Below are 21,457 nucleotides of genomic sequence, written 5' to 3'. Positions count from 1 at the left end.
GCCAAGGAATATATACACTGCTGGTCAGTGTTCCTCCCACCAAAACTAAAAGAAACCAAGCTGGAGACTAAAACACAAACATTAGGTTGAGACTAGGCTTTCCTGCCAGTCCGCCCCCCTCAGCTTTGATCTCATCTCTTGATATTTCTGTCTATCACACCTCATTCCAACTCCACCATCCTGTACCCTGTGCTGTTCCTCCTGCTGAGGCTGGTACCCCTAATTTATTCATGGCACATGGAACACACATGCTGGTTTCATCTCCTTACTGACATGCTGCCTTTCCTCTTTCCTGAGCTCTGCTTTTTTCCCCAATATGTAAGCTCTTTGGAATAACAACTTCAGTTTCTCACATTTTCAATCCCATTGAAAACTAGCAAATTAGGGTCCCATTGCTTACCACAGAGCGTTTTGTATTACCTGTGCTACTCATTAAGCTAGAGTTTCATTTATGACCATATTTTTTTTTAGGGCCGTGCAAAGAGTCATTGTTTCCGCTACCTCCGTCTATAAACAGTGGGTATTGTTTGCTGCTCCTCCGCACAGCTTGTTTTTTCCAGGTGCGAGTGTTCCACATTTCTACCTTTTGGCACCTTTGTTATTCTACATGCCGACCGTGCCAGGCAGGGAGGCAAAACTTGGCTCAATCAAGACCCAAGTCAACCAGCCTGTGAGTGATGCATTTTCCCAGCAGGCAGTTGTACAAGCCAGCTGCCCAGCGTTTTGACTCTGATTCTTTGGCCGCCCCTTCTTCCTTATTTTAAAGAACACAAGCTTCACAGCACTGATTTTTGCCAGGCTCTTGGTGACATTTTTCCTATGTACCAGAAACAACTGATGCTTGCAGAATAGAGGCGTCCAGGGTACCTCAGCATTACTCTTGGTTGGGGCCATAGCAGGCAAGATCATAAAAACAACAATTATGTGGATTTCAAATTATTGGGTTATTCATTTGAAAGAAATTCTTATATTTTGATGAATTGAACTCGTTTAATGAAAGATCTAGAGTAAGAATCAGTTACTGTCCAGGTACCTGACTTTACTTGTTTGGTCCAGTTACTCTACAGTATCTTTCAAATTGGGGTCAGAGACATCCTGCTTCAGAATCACCTGGGAGATTCTTTTCAAGTACCACCTGGAGAAGGGTGCCAGGAATCTGAAATGTTAGCAGCCTTGCCCAGGAGATGCTTGGGCCAACTGCATTCACACTTCCAAAACAAGCTTATTTGTGTTACCTCTTGTGAGAAATCTCTGAGCATCATCAAAAGGATAGTTGATGTTGCAAGTGTGGCTCTTACTTGAATTAATAAACATTCTCCCTATGAGAGGCTAGACTGTAATGGATCTGTGGATCAGTGTGAATTAAACAGCCAATATCTGGGCATTTGAGGGATGAGGCAAAGAAACAGTGATTGTGGGTGTTTTTAGTTCTTTATCACTTTGGGCTGGTATTTCTTGGCAGGACTTTTATCAAAGGATATTGGTCCTGCAATTTGGATTTCCTGCTTCTAGGTGGCAGTGGCTTCTCGCTCACGTAGGAAGTGTTTCAGCAAGTGTTCTGCTCAAGTAAATATTTAACTCCCTAGTAGAAGCTTATTATTTTATTTTTTTTAAATATCAACAGCTTTCTGTAACTTGGTAATCTTCCTCTCCCGTATGCATAATCAACTTATTCCATCCCTTTCCTTCTGCATACTCCCTCTTTCTTGGAGTAAAACCTCAGGCCAGCATGGCGTCAGATGCTGCAGTTGTTCTGCTCACGACCATGAGTGCTTTTGCTTCGTACGTCTCCTTGTGCTGTGGTAGTGATTCTCCACAGCTGTCAGTCCTCCCAGGGATGCTCACTGTTCCCTAGAATGAAGAACCGCCAAGAGACTGGGGGATACTGAGAGCATTGCCTTCCTGTGGTTGATTCCTCGGGCATCAGGAGGCACCTTCTTCACTTCATTCCTTTAAAAGATAATAGAATCTTTCTCCTCTCTGCCCAGAAGGAATGTTTTCCAGCTATAAGTTTAAATTCTGTGTGCCTTACTGTTTACGGATAATGGGTTTTGTTAGCAAAGTTCAGGCAAAAATTGGAACTCAAATGTTTCGAATAGTTTCTGTATATATTTTCAGAAAGACCTTTCTGAAAGATCCTTTTCCATAGCAAAATATATTTTTAAAAAACTTAAGCGAGGTTTTATACATTTTAAACTTGTTTCATGATAGCTTTTAACACAGATAGGCAAAGTCTCTTCCCTCGACATGTTTAAAATCTGGACGTACACACGTTTAAAATCTCCACATGTATGTCCTTGGTGGAAACTTGTCCCATCGTGCCCAGAGTTGAATTGCTTTTTGGAAGAGAGAGCTTACGTGGTAAGTTGGTTTCAGATTTCAGAACTGCATGAAAATGGAAATGAGCGCGCTTGCCAGGAATCGCAATTTTAGAAAGCTCTTGAGTCCCGATAGTCCCACCAACTGCAGCCCGTAATCTTTGCAGTAGCCATTCCAGAGTAGAGAACTCTTCCTGAGATAGTCAAGAACCTAATATGAAGTCCTTAAATTATTAAAGTATGAGAATTGGGAGGAGACTTCCCTGGCGGTCCAGTGGTTAAGACTCCGTGCTTCCACTGCAGGGGGCACGGGTTCGATTCCTGGTTGGGAAACTAAGATCCCCACATGCCGCTCGGTGTGGCAAAAAAAAAAAAAAAAAAAAAAAAAGAATTGGGAGGAGGTAGCCTAGTAGAATTAGAGTTCCACAACACAATGTTCGTATAAGGATGAGAACCTTCTCTTCAGGAATATTGACACAGTATCAGAAAGTGTTGAGCTTGGAATTCCCGATTTAAATGCTATTCTCAGCATGTGGTTGTGGGGAAGTGTTTCAACCTTTCTGAGTCTCAGTTTTCTCATTTATAAACTGTCTATCTATAATCTTTTTGCTAAAAGAGTTGATGTAAGAGTTAAATGAGGTAATATTTATAAAGGATTTAGTACAGTACCTGCTACAATGATATAGATAGGTAAATAGATACATTTTAAATGTATATATGAATTCTATTCTTATTTCTCCACTTGCCCATATAAGTTTTACCTAATTCCTTTGTATCTCAGTTGACCCACCTCTAAAATAGTTGTAAAGCCACCAACTATTTTTGTAGAAATACAGAGACTGGGCAACAGCTTCAGGTTTAAATATTCACTATATAACTTTCTTCATTATAATCTATCAAAAACTTAGCAGAGGTGACAAAGGTAGATTTAAAAGGCGCTTAACTGCATAAATACTTAAAACCTGCTTGGGGTGAGATGTAGGTGTTAGTTTGGTTAACGATCGGCTCTGCCTTTGGAGTATAAACACAATACAAATAATTATGTATTATCAATAACAGAGAGGCAGTCCACACATGAGCTCATGTCTGCTGTAGGTGGATGAGATCATGTCTGTGAAGTGCTTAAAGCTCCTGAAATACAAGCTACATGTCCCATCTCTAGCCATCGTGGTGCTCACCCATAGAAAGTTGGTCTTATCCAATGCCACACTGTACCTAGTGGGGCCAGATTGACCTGGAACATTTTCTGGAGGAGAGGATAATTTTCTGCCCCCGAGGGCTTGGGAAGTCTTCTCATCCATAGTCTTTGAGTAGGATTGCATTGAGCCATCATAGGGAGATGGTTTTCAGTCCTGTGGGAGGCACTGTGGTGAAATGGAACAGACAAGGCGTGTAGAAGCCAGACCACTGGGGACAGCGTCCAGCTCTGCCTCTTGCCAGCAGACATGGTGCCCATGGAGGTGAGCTGGGGGGATGGTGAATTAGGCGAAAAAGCAAAGGGAAGTAAGGACAGAGGTTCTGGAAAGCCTATAACTTAAAAATGCTGCTTCAACGAATGGAATTTTAAACAGAAGGGAAGAATCCACACAAGGAAATGGAAGGATAACTCTCCCATCTTGTTCATTCATTAAACAAAAATTTGAGTTCTGGCTCTGTGCCAGGAGCTACTTGCCCACGTAAACCCTCTTTAGGCCACGCTCCAGCCTGGGCTGGCCTTTCCCCATCCTCAACATGGCTGAGAGGCCTCTTGGTCCTGTAAGACATATACTCTCCAATTTAGCATTGAATGTAAACTTTTTTATTGTTTCATAAAGTCTCATCTATGGTAGATCTGTCTCTTCAAATAGCTTAAGAATGCCTTAAAGGATAGAAACCATGTCTTTTCTCTTTTGTTCCCCACAGCAGCTAGTACAATACTGCATGCATACTGTTAGGTTCTCTCAATACTGGCTGACTGCCTAATGGACATGGGAAAGGGAAGTAAGGTTACTTGGGCTGACTTTGGTTGCTGGGTCTCCAGGAATTCTCCTTTTGTGGAGAACATGTGTCATTCTCTCAGGTTCCTCCTCTTCTCCCAGGTGAGCCTTCCTCTGCTGACACCTGCAGGGATACCACTACATCATCACAGAGACTTTGCTCTCCCATCATCATTCTGTTGCCCAAATGGAGATCCACGGACAATTTGCCAAGTGCAGTTACTGTCTTCATGGTACTTTTGACCCTTGGTGTGGCTTGTTCTACCTGAATTCTTTTTTGCACTCTTTTTCCATCCGATAGAAACACCGGTTATCTTCCACTCCTCTCCTACGTCCAAGTAGTCACCAGATCTTCTCTCTCTGAACTTCTGAAGATTTTTCAAATTCACTGCTTTAGCTCCATTTCAACTACCATTATTTTAATTCATGCCATTGTCCCCTTGTAACCAGTTTATTGCAACAACTTCCTAACTAGTTTCTCTGCCTTGGTCTAGCCCACTTCACACTGGACCTGCAGTGATCTTTCAAAGATGCACATTTGATTTGGTCGCTTCCTTGAATGTAGGCTATTGCACTGAAGACAGAGTCCAAAATCCTTGGCAGGATGACTCAAGACCCTCAGTCTAGCACCTACGTCTTTCTCAGCCTCACCTCTCCCCTCCCTTTGCTTGTTCCCCTCCCCCTCCCCCTCTCTCCACTCCAGCCCTGTTCAACTCTGGGTGCTTCCTCACGCTTCCTTACCCACCTATGGGCCTTTTGAATCATACTTTGGAAATTTTCCGTTTGCTCCCCCAATTCTCCACGAGACCGCACAACCTTGAAGAGCAGGGATTTTGCCTTATCCTTACACAAAATAAGAACTTCAGAAATAGTAGATATATACATAAACATTTAAGTGAGTTATTGATATATGGATTTCACTGCCCTGTGTGGACAACATTTGACATTTATTGAGTACTCACTATGTGCCAGACCATATCGTAAGTTCTTTAAATATAAAAAATTAGTTTATTCTGAGAAGTGGGTACTATCAGATCTCTACTTTACAGGTAAGGAAACTGAGGCAAAGAGACTAAGTTATCTGCCTAACGTCATTCAGCTAATAAGCGGTTGAACAGAGATAGGACCTCAGGCAATCCTGTGCTAGAGGGTTCGCTCTTAGCCAATATAACCTGTACTGCTTTTCATTCAAAGCCATTGCCGCACTTACAGGGTATATTATTGAGGCGCGGCCATAGGAGAGCCAGATGGGCTAACAGGGAAGTGGGAGGAGACCCATGACGATGAGAGAAGAAGGGTCCCTTGAATCTTAAGCAGGAGGCTTGGGGAAGAGGCTCAACAGGCAAGTGCATGCTTAGCGCTGCAACCACCGCTACCATCGGTCACATACTCTCGGATAGTCTAGGACACACAGAGTCAGCTCAAGAAGACTTGAGTTGAGCACTTGCTGTTCTGTCTACTAAGGATAGCAAAAGTAGAGTCAGACACAGGTTTTGCAAGATACCCACAATCTAGGGAAACAGACTGCGTTGCGTGAAGAACTATGTAAGCCACAGCGACTGTGGTTAACAGCGTAATAGAGGGAGAACATCCCTGTTTCTGTTAACTATTTCTTCTCTTCGCTCCCCTGAAGGATTGCCTTGTACAAACCAGTACCCTGGTGAGTGTACATTGTGGGGTGCTAGGTAGAAAAATGCTAAATGAATCCAATAACAGGAGTGTTAAATTCCCACCTTCTTGGACTTAGTAAGCCCCAGAAAAATACGTTGAGTGCAGCGAGGTATATGTTACATAGACTTACGGAACTTGGAGGGTCCATAGGCCTTCCCTTTCACTGCTTTCTACACGGTGGGGTTAAATGAATACCTAGCTCCTGGCTCATGCAGAGCCCTGGCATCTCAAGGTTTTCTGTAGGACATTTGGAAACATGGTGCTTCTCTAGGCTGAGGACAGGGCTGGGGAGAGTGATGAGGAGCTATTTCAGAACAGATGTCAACAGAGCCCTTCTCTCCGTGCTGAGAATCATCAAACACATGCCCCACGCCTGGCAGGCAGTGACCGACGCACAGGCTCCAGAGCCCAGACACAATGAGCCGGCCTCCTGGGGGAATTCTCATGCTGCAAACAAATTAGCTTTGATGGACCAGTGGCCTTGGCTTATTCTTGGCAAATGTGGAGGTGGGAGCTCAGGCCGGTGTGGAGTGTAATTAAGGATGGCAGCTGGTGGAGCAGGTCAGATGGCTCTGTGCTCTGCACTCCATGTCACAAGTTGCTAGCTATATTTTGTTTTCCTCCAGATATTTCTGTTGCCCTGTTCCCTCCCCTGCCGCTGCCCACATGTTGTTCTGCCTGCTCTTGGAGTGGTGTGACCTTATCCCCGAGCATGGAGAGTCCAGGCAGGACCACACGCTAGAGGAAGAAAAACTAAACTGTAAGGAAACTATGTAAACCAGTGGCAGATACGGTGTTCCCCTGTGAGATGCTTCCCCCCACTCCCCGTGCTCACTCTCCCTCTGTCAATGTACCCATCTGTACCAGGAATTAAATCACGACCACCTTGGGACTTTTAACTTCTGGAGGGAAAAGAAAAATGTAATTGGAGCACGCCTCATGTCTGGTATCCATGGTCCTCTATCAGGATGGGGGATGGCATCGCCGGGGGAGAACGCCTATCCCTGTCCAAGCAAACCAGAACAGGAGGAAAGAGAGCTGACAGAATCACACAATCTCATATAAGGACAGGATCTCTAGCACTTGGAGCTGTGAACGTTTCTGTCTTAAAGAGACTGGACTAAATAGGGTTCTTGTAAAAGTAAGCGTGAATGTTGGGGTCGTTCAGCTGATTAGCCAAAACGCACCCTTTAAAGTACCAGCCATACCCGTAGACATTCCTGAATAGAGAAATCTCCAAATCGCATGCTCTAGTGAAGTGAAGGAGGAAGTGGACACACTCAAACCCTAGCTCTTTTTGCTTCCTATTCTGGTGACATGAGATCAAGAAAGACCAAGATGTGGTAGGAAAAAAACCTCTGTAAAATCTTCTGAGTGGCATCGTCTTTTGGGAGACTGAGTCGGACTATATATATTTGTGGCATATGGTCTTTAGGGAAATACTTTATCATATTATTGCCTGGTACTTGTAATGATGCGATATGTACTCTAAAAACACTTCCTGATGTGAAGCCTTGCCCTGCATCACCAGCCGTCTGCTTGTTCAAGTCTCATACAAATGAGTTAATTACCTGCAGCAGGAACAAACGTTGACAACGAAGCAAGAAACGTAAAATAAAGGCTGTTGTCTCCTCGTGTTACATACAGTTTCTCCTTGGTTACATCATGTTCATAAAGAGAACTGGGCAATTTCCTGTAACACCAGAATTCTAGGGAGTCTGGGTTTTTAGGATTTCTGACTGTAGAGATCCTAAGTAGAAAAGTATTTAAGTGGCAAAATGTAAGTCACCCATGGGCCAGTAGCCTTCAGGATAGGATGAGCCACTATTGGCTTACGGGGGTCTCAGAACTTTACTAAAGGGAAAGAGTGGGCAGGTCCGACAAGTGGGACGTGAGTTTATTTTTGAGGGCATTGAGGTTGGGGAAGAGGAGGAAGAAGGTACAAATACAAACACTTGGAAATTAAAGGGAAATCAAAGATCACCAATTCCATCATCTTTATTTAAAAAATGAAAATGTTGAAAATCAGAGGGGTTGTATGTGCTTTAATAGCAGGCTTGCTTTTAGCTTTTAAGTTGGAGCTCCATAGAAACAGTGTTACCTGTCTCGGAGTGTTAGACATAGCTGTGGGTGACTTCCGGTCCTCATTCCTCATTCCTGTTACTCTGATGGTGTCAATGTTCAGCCAATATCATAGAGGAAACAAAGGCTTGGTGTGCAAGGTGACTATAAGCTGTGTTCCCAAAGAAAATGATGTATCGTGGAACCGGATTGTAAACTCCTGAAGAGCATTGATTTTGTTTTGCATGTCTTTATATCTTTCTCAATACCAAGCACTGTGTTTTGCAGAAATATAAAACTTAAATCTTTGCTGATTGAAAATAGTCTAGGGCTTCCCTGGTGGCACAGTGGTTGAGAATCCGCCTGCCAATGCAGGGGACACGGGTTCGAGCCCTGGTCCGGGAAGATCCCACATGCCGTGGAGCAACTAAGCCCGTGCGCCACACCTACTGAGCCCACGTGCCACAACTACTGAAGCCCGTGCACCTAGAGCCCATGCTCCGCAACAAGAGAAGCCACCGCAATGAGAAGCCCACGCACAGCAACAAAGAGTAGCCCCCACTCGCCGCAACTAGAGAAAACCTGCACAGAGTAACAAAGACCCAATGCAGCCAAAAATGAATGAATGAATGAATAAATAAATAAATTTATTAAAGAAAATGGTCTAGTTGTGAAAAAAATCTGTAATGTTTTCATCAGCAGCAGGAACAGAGTTAAGTATATGGATTTGGAGACAGAGTGTCTAGATTTGAATCCAACTCACCCAAGTGTAAGCCATGACCTTGGGCAGGTGACCTAACTCCTCTGTGCCTTAGTTTCCTCGGCTGTAAACTGAGAGATAAACAGTATGTATACATGGAGTGATTGTGAAGATTAAATGAGCCAATATAAGCAAAGCACTTAAAACAATACCTGGCACAGAAAAGTACTCAATGAGCATTAGCTATTACTAGTCAATCTGCAGAGAAGGCTGTCTGTTATTGAGAAATGTTTGAAAATATCATGGTGTTACCTGAGCATATAATAAATTAGAATGATTGTTGTAGGGGTCATCAATTTCTTTGTTCAGAATTAAATTTATGTAGCTCTTAATCCTCTCTTTTTACACTGTGGCATCCAGATTTTCTTAACAAGGAATTGGGTTCCCTATTTTGGTCACTATTGCTGAGTGTTTGGTCACTATTCTGGTCTTGTCCTCCTACAAATTATTGTGGATGAGATCCCAGTGACTTTCTTCCTTTGGTCCCACCCAGACATCAGTGTCGATCAGCCTTCGCTCCTTCAGCAAGGCTGGATGTGTATTCTTCTCCCATGTGTACCCCCAGCCATTACTCAAGCTGATCCTGACATTTTGGTCGCTGTTCCCTTGAGACTTAGGGCTTTTCTTCTCCTCATCCTTTAGAATCCAGCTTGAAACCCATTTTAACGTGAATAAAAAGAAAAAAAGCTACCTTTTGTACTCATTCATCCATCCATCGATCCAAGTGTTACTTTGATTCATAGGCTCTTTGCCCTTGAGATGTTATTGTGTGACTGATCCCCAACTGATATGAGTAGGTATCCTCATTCTGGTTTTATTTCCACAGTATGTTCCTCCAGATCTCTGCGTCTGCAATTTTGTACTGGAACAGTCCCTCTCTGTCAGAGCCCTACAGGAAATGCTTGCCAACACAGGTGAAAATGGCGGCGAAGGGGTGAGTACCTGAATTATGTCCTTGGTGGGGTTTGGGATACTCCATAGCCCAAAAGTATACAATTCAATTCATTCCTCCAGTTTTGAACTAGAAAACCTTAGTTTTCTAGTTTCCTTGAGTCAATCCTCTTATTCCTCTTACTTAGCAGCCCTAACTCTGCTTCCTTTGGGTTAACGAACTTCCACCAGAAAATAGACCATCATTAATGCTGCCTGAACAGGGCATAGGACATTGAGCCCATAATCCACTGGGAAATATGGAGAGGCTGAAAGGGCCTTGGGACGTGGGGTGTGGATACCTGTTAGGCTGGTTGTTTTTTCTTGGGAAAGTCTCATCAGAGATTTATGACTGTCTCAGTGCAGCACAACCAGGTTACAGCATTTTGGAGAGGATTTCCTGTAGAATGCAGAATCTTTGACATGTACCCAGATTTCCACAGTTTCACTCATGATGAGCAAGTACAAAGCTGTCTTGAGTTTCTGTTGTTGGTAAAATTGTCTCTAAGTCTTTAACTGAGGGATGATGGTCTCCCAAAGGTCTCCCAGGCAAGACTTTGGCTAGAGACTTCAGAGTAATGTTGACCCTTTCACTGATGACCCACATCTATTTATATGCATTTAGCATCAAGTATTTTAATTCTATGGCCTGTATATCTGAAGTCCAAACACCCCTCTCCACCCCCGTTAGATACTTTATTCGATGACTGTCCTTTATCTTCTGCGTTACTACCTCAGACTAACTGCTTTGATTCCTTCTGTGCCTACCTCCCCTATGATTTTTTTTTCACTCAACTGTCATAATGTTCTTTCCAAAATGCAAATCTAATCACTACACTTTACTATTTTAAACTTCTCTGTCTGCCCATTACCTTAAGAGAAATCCCGAATTCCTTAACTAGGCATAAAGGCCTTCAGGATTTGGTGAGCCCTGCTTACCTTTCCTGCCCCGTCTCTCACCCCCCCACCCCAAGCACTCAGTGATCCAACCACGTTGAATTCCCTTCACTTCCTCAAACACGACAACTCTCTTTACCCCCAATCATATGTGTCAGCTGTTTCCTCCATGTAAAACAGCTTTCTCCTCTTCTCTTCCTTTATGTAATCTTTACTTCTCCTTCAAGGAAGCCTTTGTTGACCCCGTAAGTCTAGGATGGGTGCCCTTGCCTGAGCAACAGTCAATAACTAGTTCTTACCATTGTGTACTATAATTACAAATCTAATTTTTTGCATCTTATACTGCACATAGGTAGGAGTATTTGCAGGACCTAGCACAGGTTATTACTTGAAAGAACTCATACATCATAAAGAAGTGTCTCATTGGTGGTAGAAGAGACAATGACCGTAGACTCAAGAGAACCAATGTTTACATTTGGGTCATCTTGCGGCTCTTAATGTGATCTTACATAAGTCTTCCAATCTCTTGGCGCCATAGCGTTCTCATCTATAAAATTAGGATGTTTAATTAGTTTTCTAGGGTCCTTAACACCAATACTTGCGATTCTTTACTCTTTCGGCTTAGAATAGTATGCTTTCATCAGCCACCTGAAAATAGCTTTTCCTTAGAGCATTAACGCAGGTGAGTTTTTGTTCTTTTGATGTTCACTGAAATCTGAAACCTGTGTTCACCTCCTCCTGACACAGACCTCAGTACCCCATGCTTTCCTCCTTAGGTACATACCCTCAAACGTTTCCAGTTCAGTGGAACAGATTACTTTTTTTTTTTTTTTTTTTTGTGGTACGCGGGCCTCTCACTGTTGTGACCTCTCCCGCTGCAGAGCAGAGGCTCCGGACGCACAGGCTCAGCAGCCATGGCTCACGGGCCCAGCCGCTCCGCGGCATGTGGGACCTTCCCAGACCGGGGCACGAACCCGTGTCCCTTGCATCGGCAGGCGGACTCTCAACCACTGCGCCACCAGGGAAGCCCCAGATTACTTTTTAATTGTTCCCTTTTCTTTCTAGTATACTTAACTCATGATTTACAGACACCTTTGGTGAGAGAAACCTGCTTGATGTGGAATATCACCACTTTCAGTGTCAACCAAGATCAGCTAGACCCTGCCAATATATGACCGAGTATAGAAATTGGGAAGATAGAGAGAAGCTGTGTTAACTGGAGAATTATCTTGTGTGCATTCTCTTATCTTGTTTGTTCACAAAGTGCATTTCAAAGGACTTCTTTTTCTTTACCGTTTAGTTTGAGTAGTTCAGGGAATCCTATAGATGACAAAGTAAATTGAAAAGTTCTGTTTATAACCCTTGCTCTTCTTTGTTGCCAAGAACTTAAACAATAGTCTTAACTTGATTTGTCTTTTGAAAAAGAATAAATAACAATTCATTTTCCAAACAGAATACTAATGCCAACTTAATAAGATTGAATTCTTAGTTTGGGAACATATGAATAAGACATACCTGAATTACCAGCCGTGTTATAGCAGAAGTGTATTCCATACAGTTATATATTTCAGGGGCCATCTTTAATTTATAATATTTAAGAACCAATATGTTCAATCTTATTGGAGGAGCCATTCTCTTTGAAAAATCAAGTCCAAAATAAACTATCCATGACATTTTTAATATTAAAAAGTCATTGGATAACAATCAGCATGTTGGGTCAGACTCTGCAATTTCCCCATGTGTCATATGGCTGTTTTGTGCCATTTTACCAAAGAAAAGAGCGTTCCAACAGTTATTGCCCACCTTGATACATTATTGCTATTATTATTAATAACTAGAGGTCTTAGAGCTAGAGGAAGGGATTTGAAAAGAGAGCTGGAGTACAGATAGGAGAGGGCACTCTTTTTAAATGATTTAGATTTTATTAGTTATTGGTGGCTCCACTAGTTACCTGAACAGCAGCTTCAGTTGCTGTAACTGAAGTTATAACAACTGAAGCGTTGCTATAACTGAGAGTCCTTGGAACTCGCTCACAATTCCATCTGGGCTCTCAATCTTTATAATGAGAAATAATATTTTTATATAACCTCTTGAGCCTGAATGTTTTGCTTTTCTGAAGTGACTGCTGTGCCCACTTACTATTAGTACTTAATTTGATTTGAGATGATAATATTCAGCAGGGAAGAAAAAGAAAAAGTGGAAAAATCAAGAAGGAAGTGAGTTAACACGACAGAGCATAATGATTCTCCGGGGAGCCTGGGGATGTTTGACTGGGTTTGCACCTCCTCCGCATGCCAGTCCATTCTGTTTGGAAACAGGCATTTACTGCTTTTTAACAGATATTACTTTCCCTAATGATCACGACTGCCATCAAACGGGTTGCTTTGAAGACGGTCATTTTTCCTTCTAGGCATAAACTGGTCCTTTTGTGTCTGTTCACTGCTGCACAGCAACTGAACTTTTTTAAAAAAATGACGTGGGTTATTTGTTTATTTGTTTGATGAGCGTATAGAAGCCTTTTTGCAAGGATAGACGGTTCTGCAGCAATTCCTTTGGCCGGCAAAGAAAACAGAGGTGTCCAGCTTGGTTTAACGACCGAGTTTATTATGGAAATGTCCTTAGCTACCGCCAGTAGCCTGTGGGACCCATCTTTATGTTGAAAAGGAGAATGAATGATGAGGAGGCCCTGGGGGCAGAGAACGTCAGTGCCCCTCAGAGTCCGCGGTCGCTAAACTCATCCTTGGGTCACTTTACCGCTGATTAAATGCTATCTGATGTTATTCTGGGAATATTACCAAGAGATGGATGCTTGGCACTGTGGCCAATTAAATAGCTGGAGTTTGATGTAAAATCCCTGCATACGAATATTAAGGTATTTTCACATTTTGGATTGATAGAACCTACGGTTTGTGAGGTCCCCAACCACCTTCAGCAGGACCTGGGGCTAAAAAGGATGTCACCATCTCCCTCTGAGTCCTCAGTCGTCATCATCCTATGGCAATGACTTTGAATACAGACCTAGCAGCATTTGTGGTGAGAGAAGCTCCGTTTTTGGAGTTAGGCAGATGTGTTTTCAGTCCAGGCTAAACTGGAGTGAGTGACCTCTGGGACAAATTGTTTCCCCTTTCTGTACTTGACTTTCCACACCTTCAAAATGCAACCTCCCTCATAGGGTTGGGTGAGAATTAAATAAGTGCTGACAGGTGCCTGTGGGTGTGGAAATGAATATTGGTTCCTCTTTTCATCTCGGGTCTACTTCCTCCTGTCACAGATCCTCAGGCATATTCAAATGCCTCAAAGGAAAGAGAGACCCACACTGTATGACCAGGTGCATGTTAAATCGAGGGCCGAATAACTACAGATGGGTTTTGACGTGAATGAACGTAATGCTTTTAAAAATGAAAGGCCTTGGGCTTCCCTGGTGGCGCAGCGGTTGAGAGTCCGCCTGCCGATGCAGGGGACACGGGTTCGTGCCCCGGTCCGGGAAGATCCCACATACCGCGGAGCGGCTGGGCCCGTGAGCCGTGGCCGCTGAGCCTGCGCGTCCGGAGCCTGTGCTCCGCAACGGGAGAGGCCACAACAGTGAGAGGCCCGCGTACCGCAAAAAAAAAAAAAAAAAAAAAAAAAACAAGAAAGAGATAAAATATACGTGTAAGAAGAATTAATGTTACGGTTGTATAAGACCACTCTTGACTTTAGATTCTAAAATATCTAGAATGCAAATACACACTCAGCCTTTTAAACTTGATTGGGAAATGTGACCTGGAAAGATACTGTTTATGCAAGAACCTGTCTCACGGATAAGCTCACTGAGAGGTGGTCCTTTAATTCCCCTTATTACTTATGAGATGGTCCCGTTAACACTAAGGGGAGCCTCAGGCTCCTTTCACTTGCCCCTGTCTTTAGAATAGGGAATACTACACGCAGCACGGTTGCTAAAGAAATGCGTACATGTGGTGGAACATTTGTCAGGCTCAGGGATGACGTGCCCATGCTTTCTGAGAAGCTAGGGGTTGCCTCCTGGCGTTGTGTGACCTTGTAAATGGCCAAGGAGGCATAATCTTACATTTTGCTTACAAAGTGTCATCAGGTAAATGTTATTTAAAGTCCATGTCATGAGATACTTACCTTGTAGCCAAGATCAAGACATTCATCCATCTGATAAGGTCACGGAAAATTTAGTCACAGAAAGGTGACAGCATCATTAAAAAAGAACGTGCTCAAGATGCCTCTCCCCTGACACGGTTAGGTAATGAACAAATCAAAACAGATGCTGATGAGGGGAATTAGAAGCCCATTGTCTAAAGTGTGAATCCTGGCTGTGCCCAGATTTAGAGATCTTGTGCAAACTCATCCAAAATGAAGAAGGCAAATAGGAGGCTTACCTTTTTATTCCTGGGACCCTGAGTTCCCACCATCATTTCTGTATTATAGAAGAGAAGGGACACCCCCCATCATCCAGATGTAGTCTCTCAGTTTTCTGAGGTTTTTGTCTTCCCTTCGTCATTGGCAGAAAAGAGCCAGAATGAGAATTTATTTTGGTATGTATGTGGGGAGGAAACAAGACTGATGGAGAAAGTTTGTACACAATTCTAAATAAACCTGGTCCCCACTGACGTTTTTTAAAGGAAAGAAATTATTTAATGAGTCAAATCTAACAGTGGGCATTAATTACACCTTTAAAATAGAACGTAAGATTTCCTTTGGAGAGAAGGTACAAAGTCATTTCTGCATGTGTCATATGTCAGTCCCAGGACCCGCCCATATATGCCCTAAAGCTAGGGTAGACAGGATGCATCAAAAATCACTTTATTAGGTGTTCAAGTCTGAACTTCCTTTGCACTAGTTGGTAAAAAGCCACTGCGTCAAGCTCTCCAAGGACCTCCTCGTTGCTCCCACTCAGGACCTCCCCTCTCCAGTGCCACCGCCTGTCGGGTTGTTCATCCTGTGGATGTTACCTGTGCCTGATGCCTAATGGACACGAGCCAGATACCACAGTATTAAATCCTTCACTTGTTTGACTTGATCCTACTTTTTCTTTTGAAAGGGAGAAAAATAACATTCTGATTTGGGATGCTTCCATTTCTTTTTTTAACCTTTGGCTGGTCATCCACACCTGCTACAAAAAAATAGTATTTTTGTATTAACAAAATAACCAAACCTATTTGGTGAAATTGCGCTTACCTGCAAAAGCTTGAGGGGTTTATATACCAAAAACTACTCTTCAGAACCTGCCCCATGTTAGAGCTCATGGCAGCCTGTTTGGTGACAAAGCTGTCAGGTGGTTTAGTCCTAGTACTGCCACCTACTGGAAGTTTAACTGCGGGCAAATCTCTCACTGCCCTGGGCTTTGGTTTCACCATCTCTATAGCACAGAACATCAAGATGAAAAAGAACTTCCTCCTGTCTGTGATGGTTGCAATGCACCAAGTTAAAAGGGAAAAGTGTCACCATCTCACGTCCTCTGGTGTGTCCCATTGACAATAGCCCATCATCAGTTAGCTGTGGAAATTTTAGCCTGTTGGTATTAGCTGTTATTTTGGAGACCCCGGGTCCCATAATTTTAAGTATTTGGATAAATGCATTTAAGTAGATGGATAAATGCATTTATTCTCTTTCTGCCTTGGTGTGGACAAAGGGAATTTTTTTCCAACTCCATCCAAAACATCAACCCTAAATCACTAAGTGATGACAGTATAGTTTTAATTTTTTTTTTTTTGAGACATGAATCTCCTATAAATTGTCTTTTGGAAGAATATGGGATGTATTCTGCAGTTTTGACGGAACTTCTTTCTTCAAAGAGCCAGATATTATTTTCAGAAATTAAACAATAATGAAAGGCCTCCAAACTAAGGTTTTTAATGTATTTTTCCACAGACCAAATTGTCATTAAACTTATGTCTCTTCTCACTTCTTACTGTTCTCGCTCACGTTAGGCTATGATTTTAGAATTTTATGCTGATATAATGGATTTTAATGTTTCTCTGATAAGCTAATACTAATGAAAACGTGTGCAAGTAACTCATATTTCACTGTTGAACCGGTCTTTCGATAACATGATATCTCATTAAAATTTGCTATCTGGAAGACCTTACTTCATGGTAAGAAAACTCCTCTTTGGTAAAAGAAAAACTCTAATTGATTGTTTGCAGTATTTCTAAGGAAAAGAAATTCCAAATTTTCTGATGTGGGTACAGCCCATTTTCCTTGGATGGATTTTCTTGCATAAATGTAATTACAAAAAACAAATACCGCAGACAGATTTCGGCTACAGCATGTTGCTTGCTTGCTAGTTTCTCGATGACATCAGCACAGTACTGGAAAAGTAAAAACAAACGTTAACATCTAATGCCACTGCTTACTTCTAGCCAAAATCACAAAATATTCACCAGGTAGGAACTTCATACCCGCTGTTCCCATTGGGGTCTTTCTCTATTGTAAATATCAGCAGATTCCTCAAATGACTTGAAAGCTTTCAGCGAGACTGGCACACACTAAAATATCCATTTACTGTTTTTGCTTTGGATTTTGCTAGCTCAGTGACCTCTCGGAATGGGTATGTTATTCACTCCTTTACTGTACATGTACTTTGCATGGACAACTGACTCCAGCTGTATTTGTAAGGAACTGGGCTTTTCACTTGTGAGTGTTCAGGACAGTTTCCATCCTTTGTGCCTCTGCAATTCAAAAAAACACCACCGCACCACACACTTCAATTTAAAAAAACACCACCGCACCGCACACTTCAATCTGGTGGAATTAAAGGTGGCTGCACTTAGGAATTTGTTGCCAAGAAGCTTGTTAAACTGCTGCTCTGAAATTACAAGGATGGCTTGCCTGTGGACTCATTGTTTTTCCTTTGAGATATTGAAAATTGTTTTTAAATTCTTTTTGCCTCTGACTATGGTCTAGATGGCCTGTGGCCATAGGGTTCAAGTTGGTGAGATGACAGAAGTGTGCAGCCTTGCCTTACTCCAAGCTTCTCAGTGCTTCAGACTCGCCTAGTCTATTATGCAACTCCAGCTCTGCTCCTCCGGAAGGCTGGAATTCATAATAAAAATGGAAGAAGCTAGTTGGATATTTTCCCTTTCTCATGCAACATCCCCAAAGTCACCCAGCAGGAAAATCAAATGTTAATTTCAACAGTTAAGAATAACCATTAAAGTTAACCGGCTTTTTACATTTATTCATATCCTGAGTAGAAGCATTTTCAAGTAAAGAACCCACAGAATTAATTTTTAAAGCTCCAGATTCTATCAAACCTCCCCCCCTTTCTGAATATAGTGTTTCAGCTTGAGTGGAATGGCCTTTTCTTTGGTGGAATTTTTTTTCATTCTGAAGTCAGTACCTCCTGCTTAAAATCAGTAGGCCTGTGTGATCTTGGGGTTATTTAGCAAATGTGATAACTATAGCTTGGCTGCTGTTACACAAACCCTGGAATTCTTCTCATTGTTGCTATGGACATTCAAATGCTCTGTGAATATAGTCCGGTCACAATGACCTCAGTTGTCTTAGAAAGCTTGAGTGTCTTCCCCAAGGCTGGACTAAATGTAGTTTTCAGTGGTTGTATGTGTGTGTGTGTGTGTGTGTGTGTGTGTGTGTGTGTGTGTGTGTGTGTGTGTGTTTGCGTGTGCTCTTTACATTTTAATTGTAAAAAAATTTAAACATCTTCATTAAAGTTTCTTAGAGGAGTGAGGCGGGATTGGAGTACTTAAGCTTTCTCCCGTGCGTACTAATTAGGTAAATAGTTGTATTCTTATGTGAGACGTTTGGAAGAGAAATTTTGCTGATTTTTTTTTTAATAACTAGTTTGTGGGGGGCGGGGGCAGAGATGAATTTCAGCTGCATTTTTAGAAATTTTTTAAATCCCTAACTGTGGGATATTTGAATTAGGGGAACTCTTTCATGTTAAGAGCCTTGCTTACCTTTTTAAAAATGAAGCACATTTGGAATTCAAGAAATCCTGGGAGAAGAGAAACCTTTCAAGTTATTTATTAGCCTTTTCCTTTGATCGTGTAATTTACTTTTAATAGCTACCAGAGTTTAAATTATATATTTGTAGGGAAAACTCAGTGAACTAGAAAAAAACTCCAGCTTATTTTCATTTCATGAAAGTTTAATGAAATTCTATTCTATTTGGAAATTCTGGTAAAGAAAAATTAACTTGGTTCCAGAGAAACCCTTATCTCAACTGGCGCTTTAATCCTCGCTGGAGTAAAAACCCTGTAGCCAGTGTCCCAATCCTATGATTACTAATATCTGGTTTTACAATGGAAGGATCTGGAATGACCAAATGGCATCGAATGGAAAGAAAATAAGAACAAGATGCAGGGAGTTCATGGGGTAAAAGGGCCTCCAGCTCTGTAGAGGAAGAGGAGGAAAGCTAAAGGCAGAACGCTTGTTTTTACCTGACGTCTCCTGTTAACTGAGACTTAGGTTGGTACCGAGTGGGGAGGGGGGATCTGATGGGAGGGAGGGAAGTGCAGGACCAGCAGGGGCTGGGCATTCTGGCTCGGGCCTTGCTGCTCTCTGGGCCTTGTTCTACCCCTCTGCGAGATGGGGCCTCTGAACTACATTATGGCTCCTGGACATCATAGGATGCTCTTCCAGGACCGGTGTCTGCCCATGAGGAAGAATCTGCAGGTCATCAGGAAAAGTAGGAAAATAAAGACAATGTATAAATTGTTTCATTAAGCAAACTTTATAAATGGAAAGTTCTGCCTTTCTTATTTTCTGTGATTATGTCCTTTTTAAAAAAATATTTATTTTTTATACCATCTTTAAAGGTTATACTCCATTTACAGTTATTACAAAATATTGGCTATGTTCCCCATGTTGTACAATACATCCTTGTAGTCTATCCTACACCCAATAGTTTGTACCTCCCACTTTCCCCGCCTTGTATCGCCCCTCCTCCCTCCAGCTGGTAAGCACTAGTTTGTTCTCAATATCTGTGAGTCTGCTTCTTTTTTGTTAGTTAGTTGTGTTTTTTAGATTCCACATATAAGTGTTATCATACAGTAGTATTTGCCTTTCTCTATCTGGCTTATTTCATTTAGCATAATGATTATGTCCTTTTTAGTATTTTATAACTGTAATAAAGTTGGTATGTTTTCTTTTTGAAAATTATAGTGATAGTGTAAGTGACAGCTTTCTTTCTTTCTTTTATAAATGCCTTTATTGGGTAAAAAGTAAGATGGGCAACCATGGATGATCTGTTTTGGTCCTGTTGTTGAAATTGCACCAGTTCTTGAGCTTGTGAACCCCTAAGGCCTATTCTCATGTACAGCTTGTGGACTCCATGTTCTAAGGAGCTTCAGCCAAACACCACACATGTGCCTCGGCTTATTTACAAAAAATTTTTGACTTTGTAACCCAGATAGTTGGTGCCCTTGTTGGTGGTAGTTATTCACATCTTCCCTGGTGGATAGCTCCAGGTCTTAGCTCCGTGATGGAAGGAAGAGGCCTCTGAGTTCATAGGCACCAGTTGTGCCTCTTTTGTTTTTGTTATGGAGAGAAGTGGAGTCAGCACGTTATTAAGAATCACCCGCTTCCATCTCATTAGTGATGTGCGGCTAGAGGCTGGTTCCCTGCCCCATTTCTCTGCTGCTCCTCTGCTTTTATAAGGTGGAGGGCGGTGGGCAGGAGAGTCAGGATGTTGTTCTTAAGCATGAATTTGGAGCTGTGCCTGTGTCAGTGTGGCCAGCACCATGCAGGCTTCTGCTGAAGAACAACCTTTGGGGATTTGCTTGAGGAAGTGTTTCCTCTTCCTGACTCCCCTGAGTCCTGCTCTCTGGTTGGTGCTGGGCCCAGTGATGGAAACTCATGACCACTCCTGAAAACACCTGTTTGCATGTCTTTTGTGAGGTATTAGAAAGGTAAGTTGAATTCATCCCTTTTTTTTAGCTATGTGTATATCTTTTAATAGTTGTCCCTTTTCTGAAGTTTATGACTTGGTATTAGGAATCTTCAGAATTACTGCTGGAGTACAAAAATCTCTAGATTTTATCTTATGAGTGGATACCAGTAACTGAATTGTAATTCTTGAGACACCTTTAGTCAGGCAATCAGAGAGTGCTATCCATGGTGCTGATTCTCTAAGTTAACGCAGTACGTTGTGTGTTCAGTTCAGGACACAGTTCCAGGGGCCAGAGGACCTGGCATTTTGCCCCAATAGTTTGTAGGACTGTTTCCCCATGTTACAACCATGGCAACTTTACCTTATCTCCTGCCCTCATGGGGATTTTCCCACATCAGCTTGCTAAAGGGACCGTTGGCAAACTCTGATCCAATTTTAGGATTTACACAGATTTTGGAAAAAATGACCTGATATAATACAATATCTCAAATTCACATTCTTTTTCTCAGCCTTTAACAGGGTCCAATAACATGTTTCTATACCAATTTCATCCAGAGATTTCCAATAATGGGGAAAATGGAGGGTGTATATTTAGCAAGATGCTAGCATTTCGGAACCTCTTGCTCCGCTCAGGGTTGTAAACTTTGTGGTGGATTCAACTTCCTCTTCTACTCCCATATTGCACCCAGGCAGGCCTCAGCCCCCGGTGATGCTAAGGGCCTGGGAGAGGTCTGAGCTGCAGCAGCCACACTTCTCTGACCCCAGGCGATTGACCTGGGTCGCCAAGAGAATGAGCAACTGCTGTTTCCCAGTTCATTGTTCCCTCTGGGCAGCCACTTTGGTGTGTAGGGCAACAGGGGTATACAAATCCATGCTCTATTAGCTATGCTGATTTCAGTCAATGTCAGTGGGAGAAACAGTAGGACTGTGGTAGTCCTGGGCTCTCTCAAGAACGCAGTCTCGGCTACTGTGAACAGCTATAGAT

The 21,457-nt window shown here is 42.4% G+C and overlaps 1 protein-coding gene across 1 annotated transcript in view; it reads left to right on the top strand.

Moving 5' to 3' along the window:
* Positions 1–21,457, top strand: part of RYR3 (ryanodine receptor 3) — a 550,597-nt gene that overhangs the window by 209,572 nt on the left and 319,568 nt on the right. The window contains 1 exon segment of the mRNA XM_079909615.1: positions 9,613–9,720. Coding sequence (XP_079765741.1) covers positions 9,613–9,720 — 108 coding nt within the window.

The sequence above is a fragment of the Stenella coeruleoalba genome, assembly GCF_951394435.1.
Source record: "Stenella coeruleoalba genome assembly, chromosome: 2".
Classification (NCBI taxonomy): Eukaryota; Metazoa; Chordata; class Mammalia; order Artiodactyla; family Delphinidae; genus Stenella; species Stenella coeruleoalba.
The sequence above is the reverse complement of the archived record's forward strand: the minus strand, read 5'-3'. Positions and strand labels throughout refer to the sequence as shown.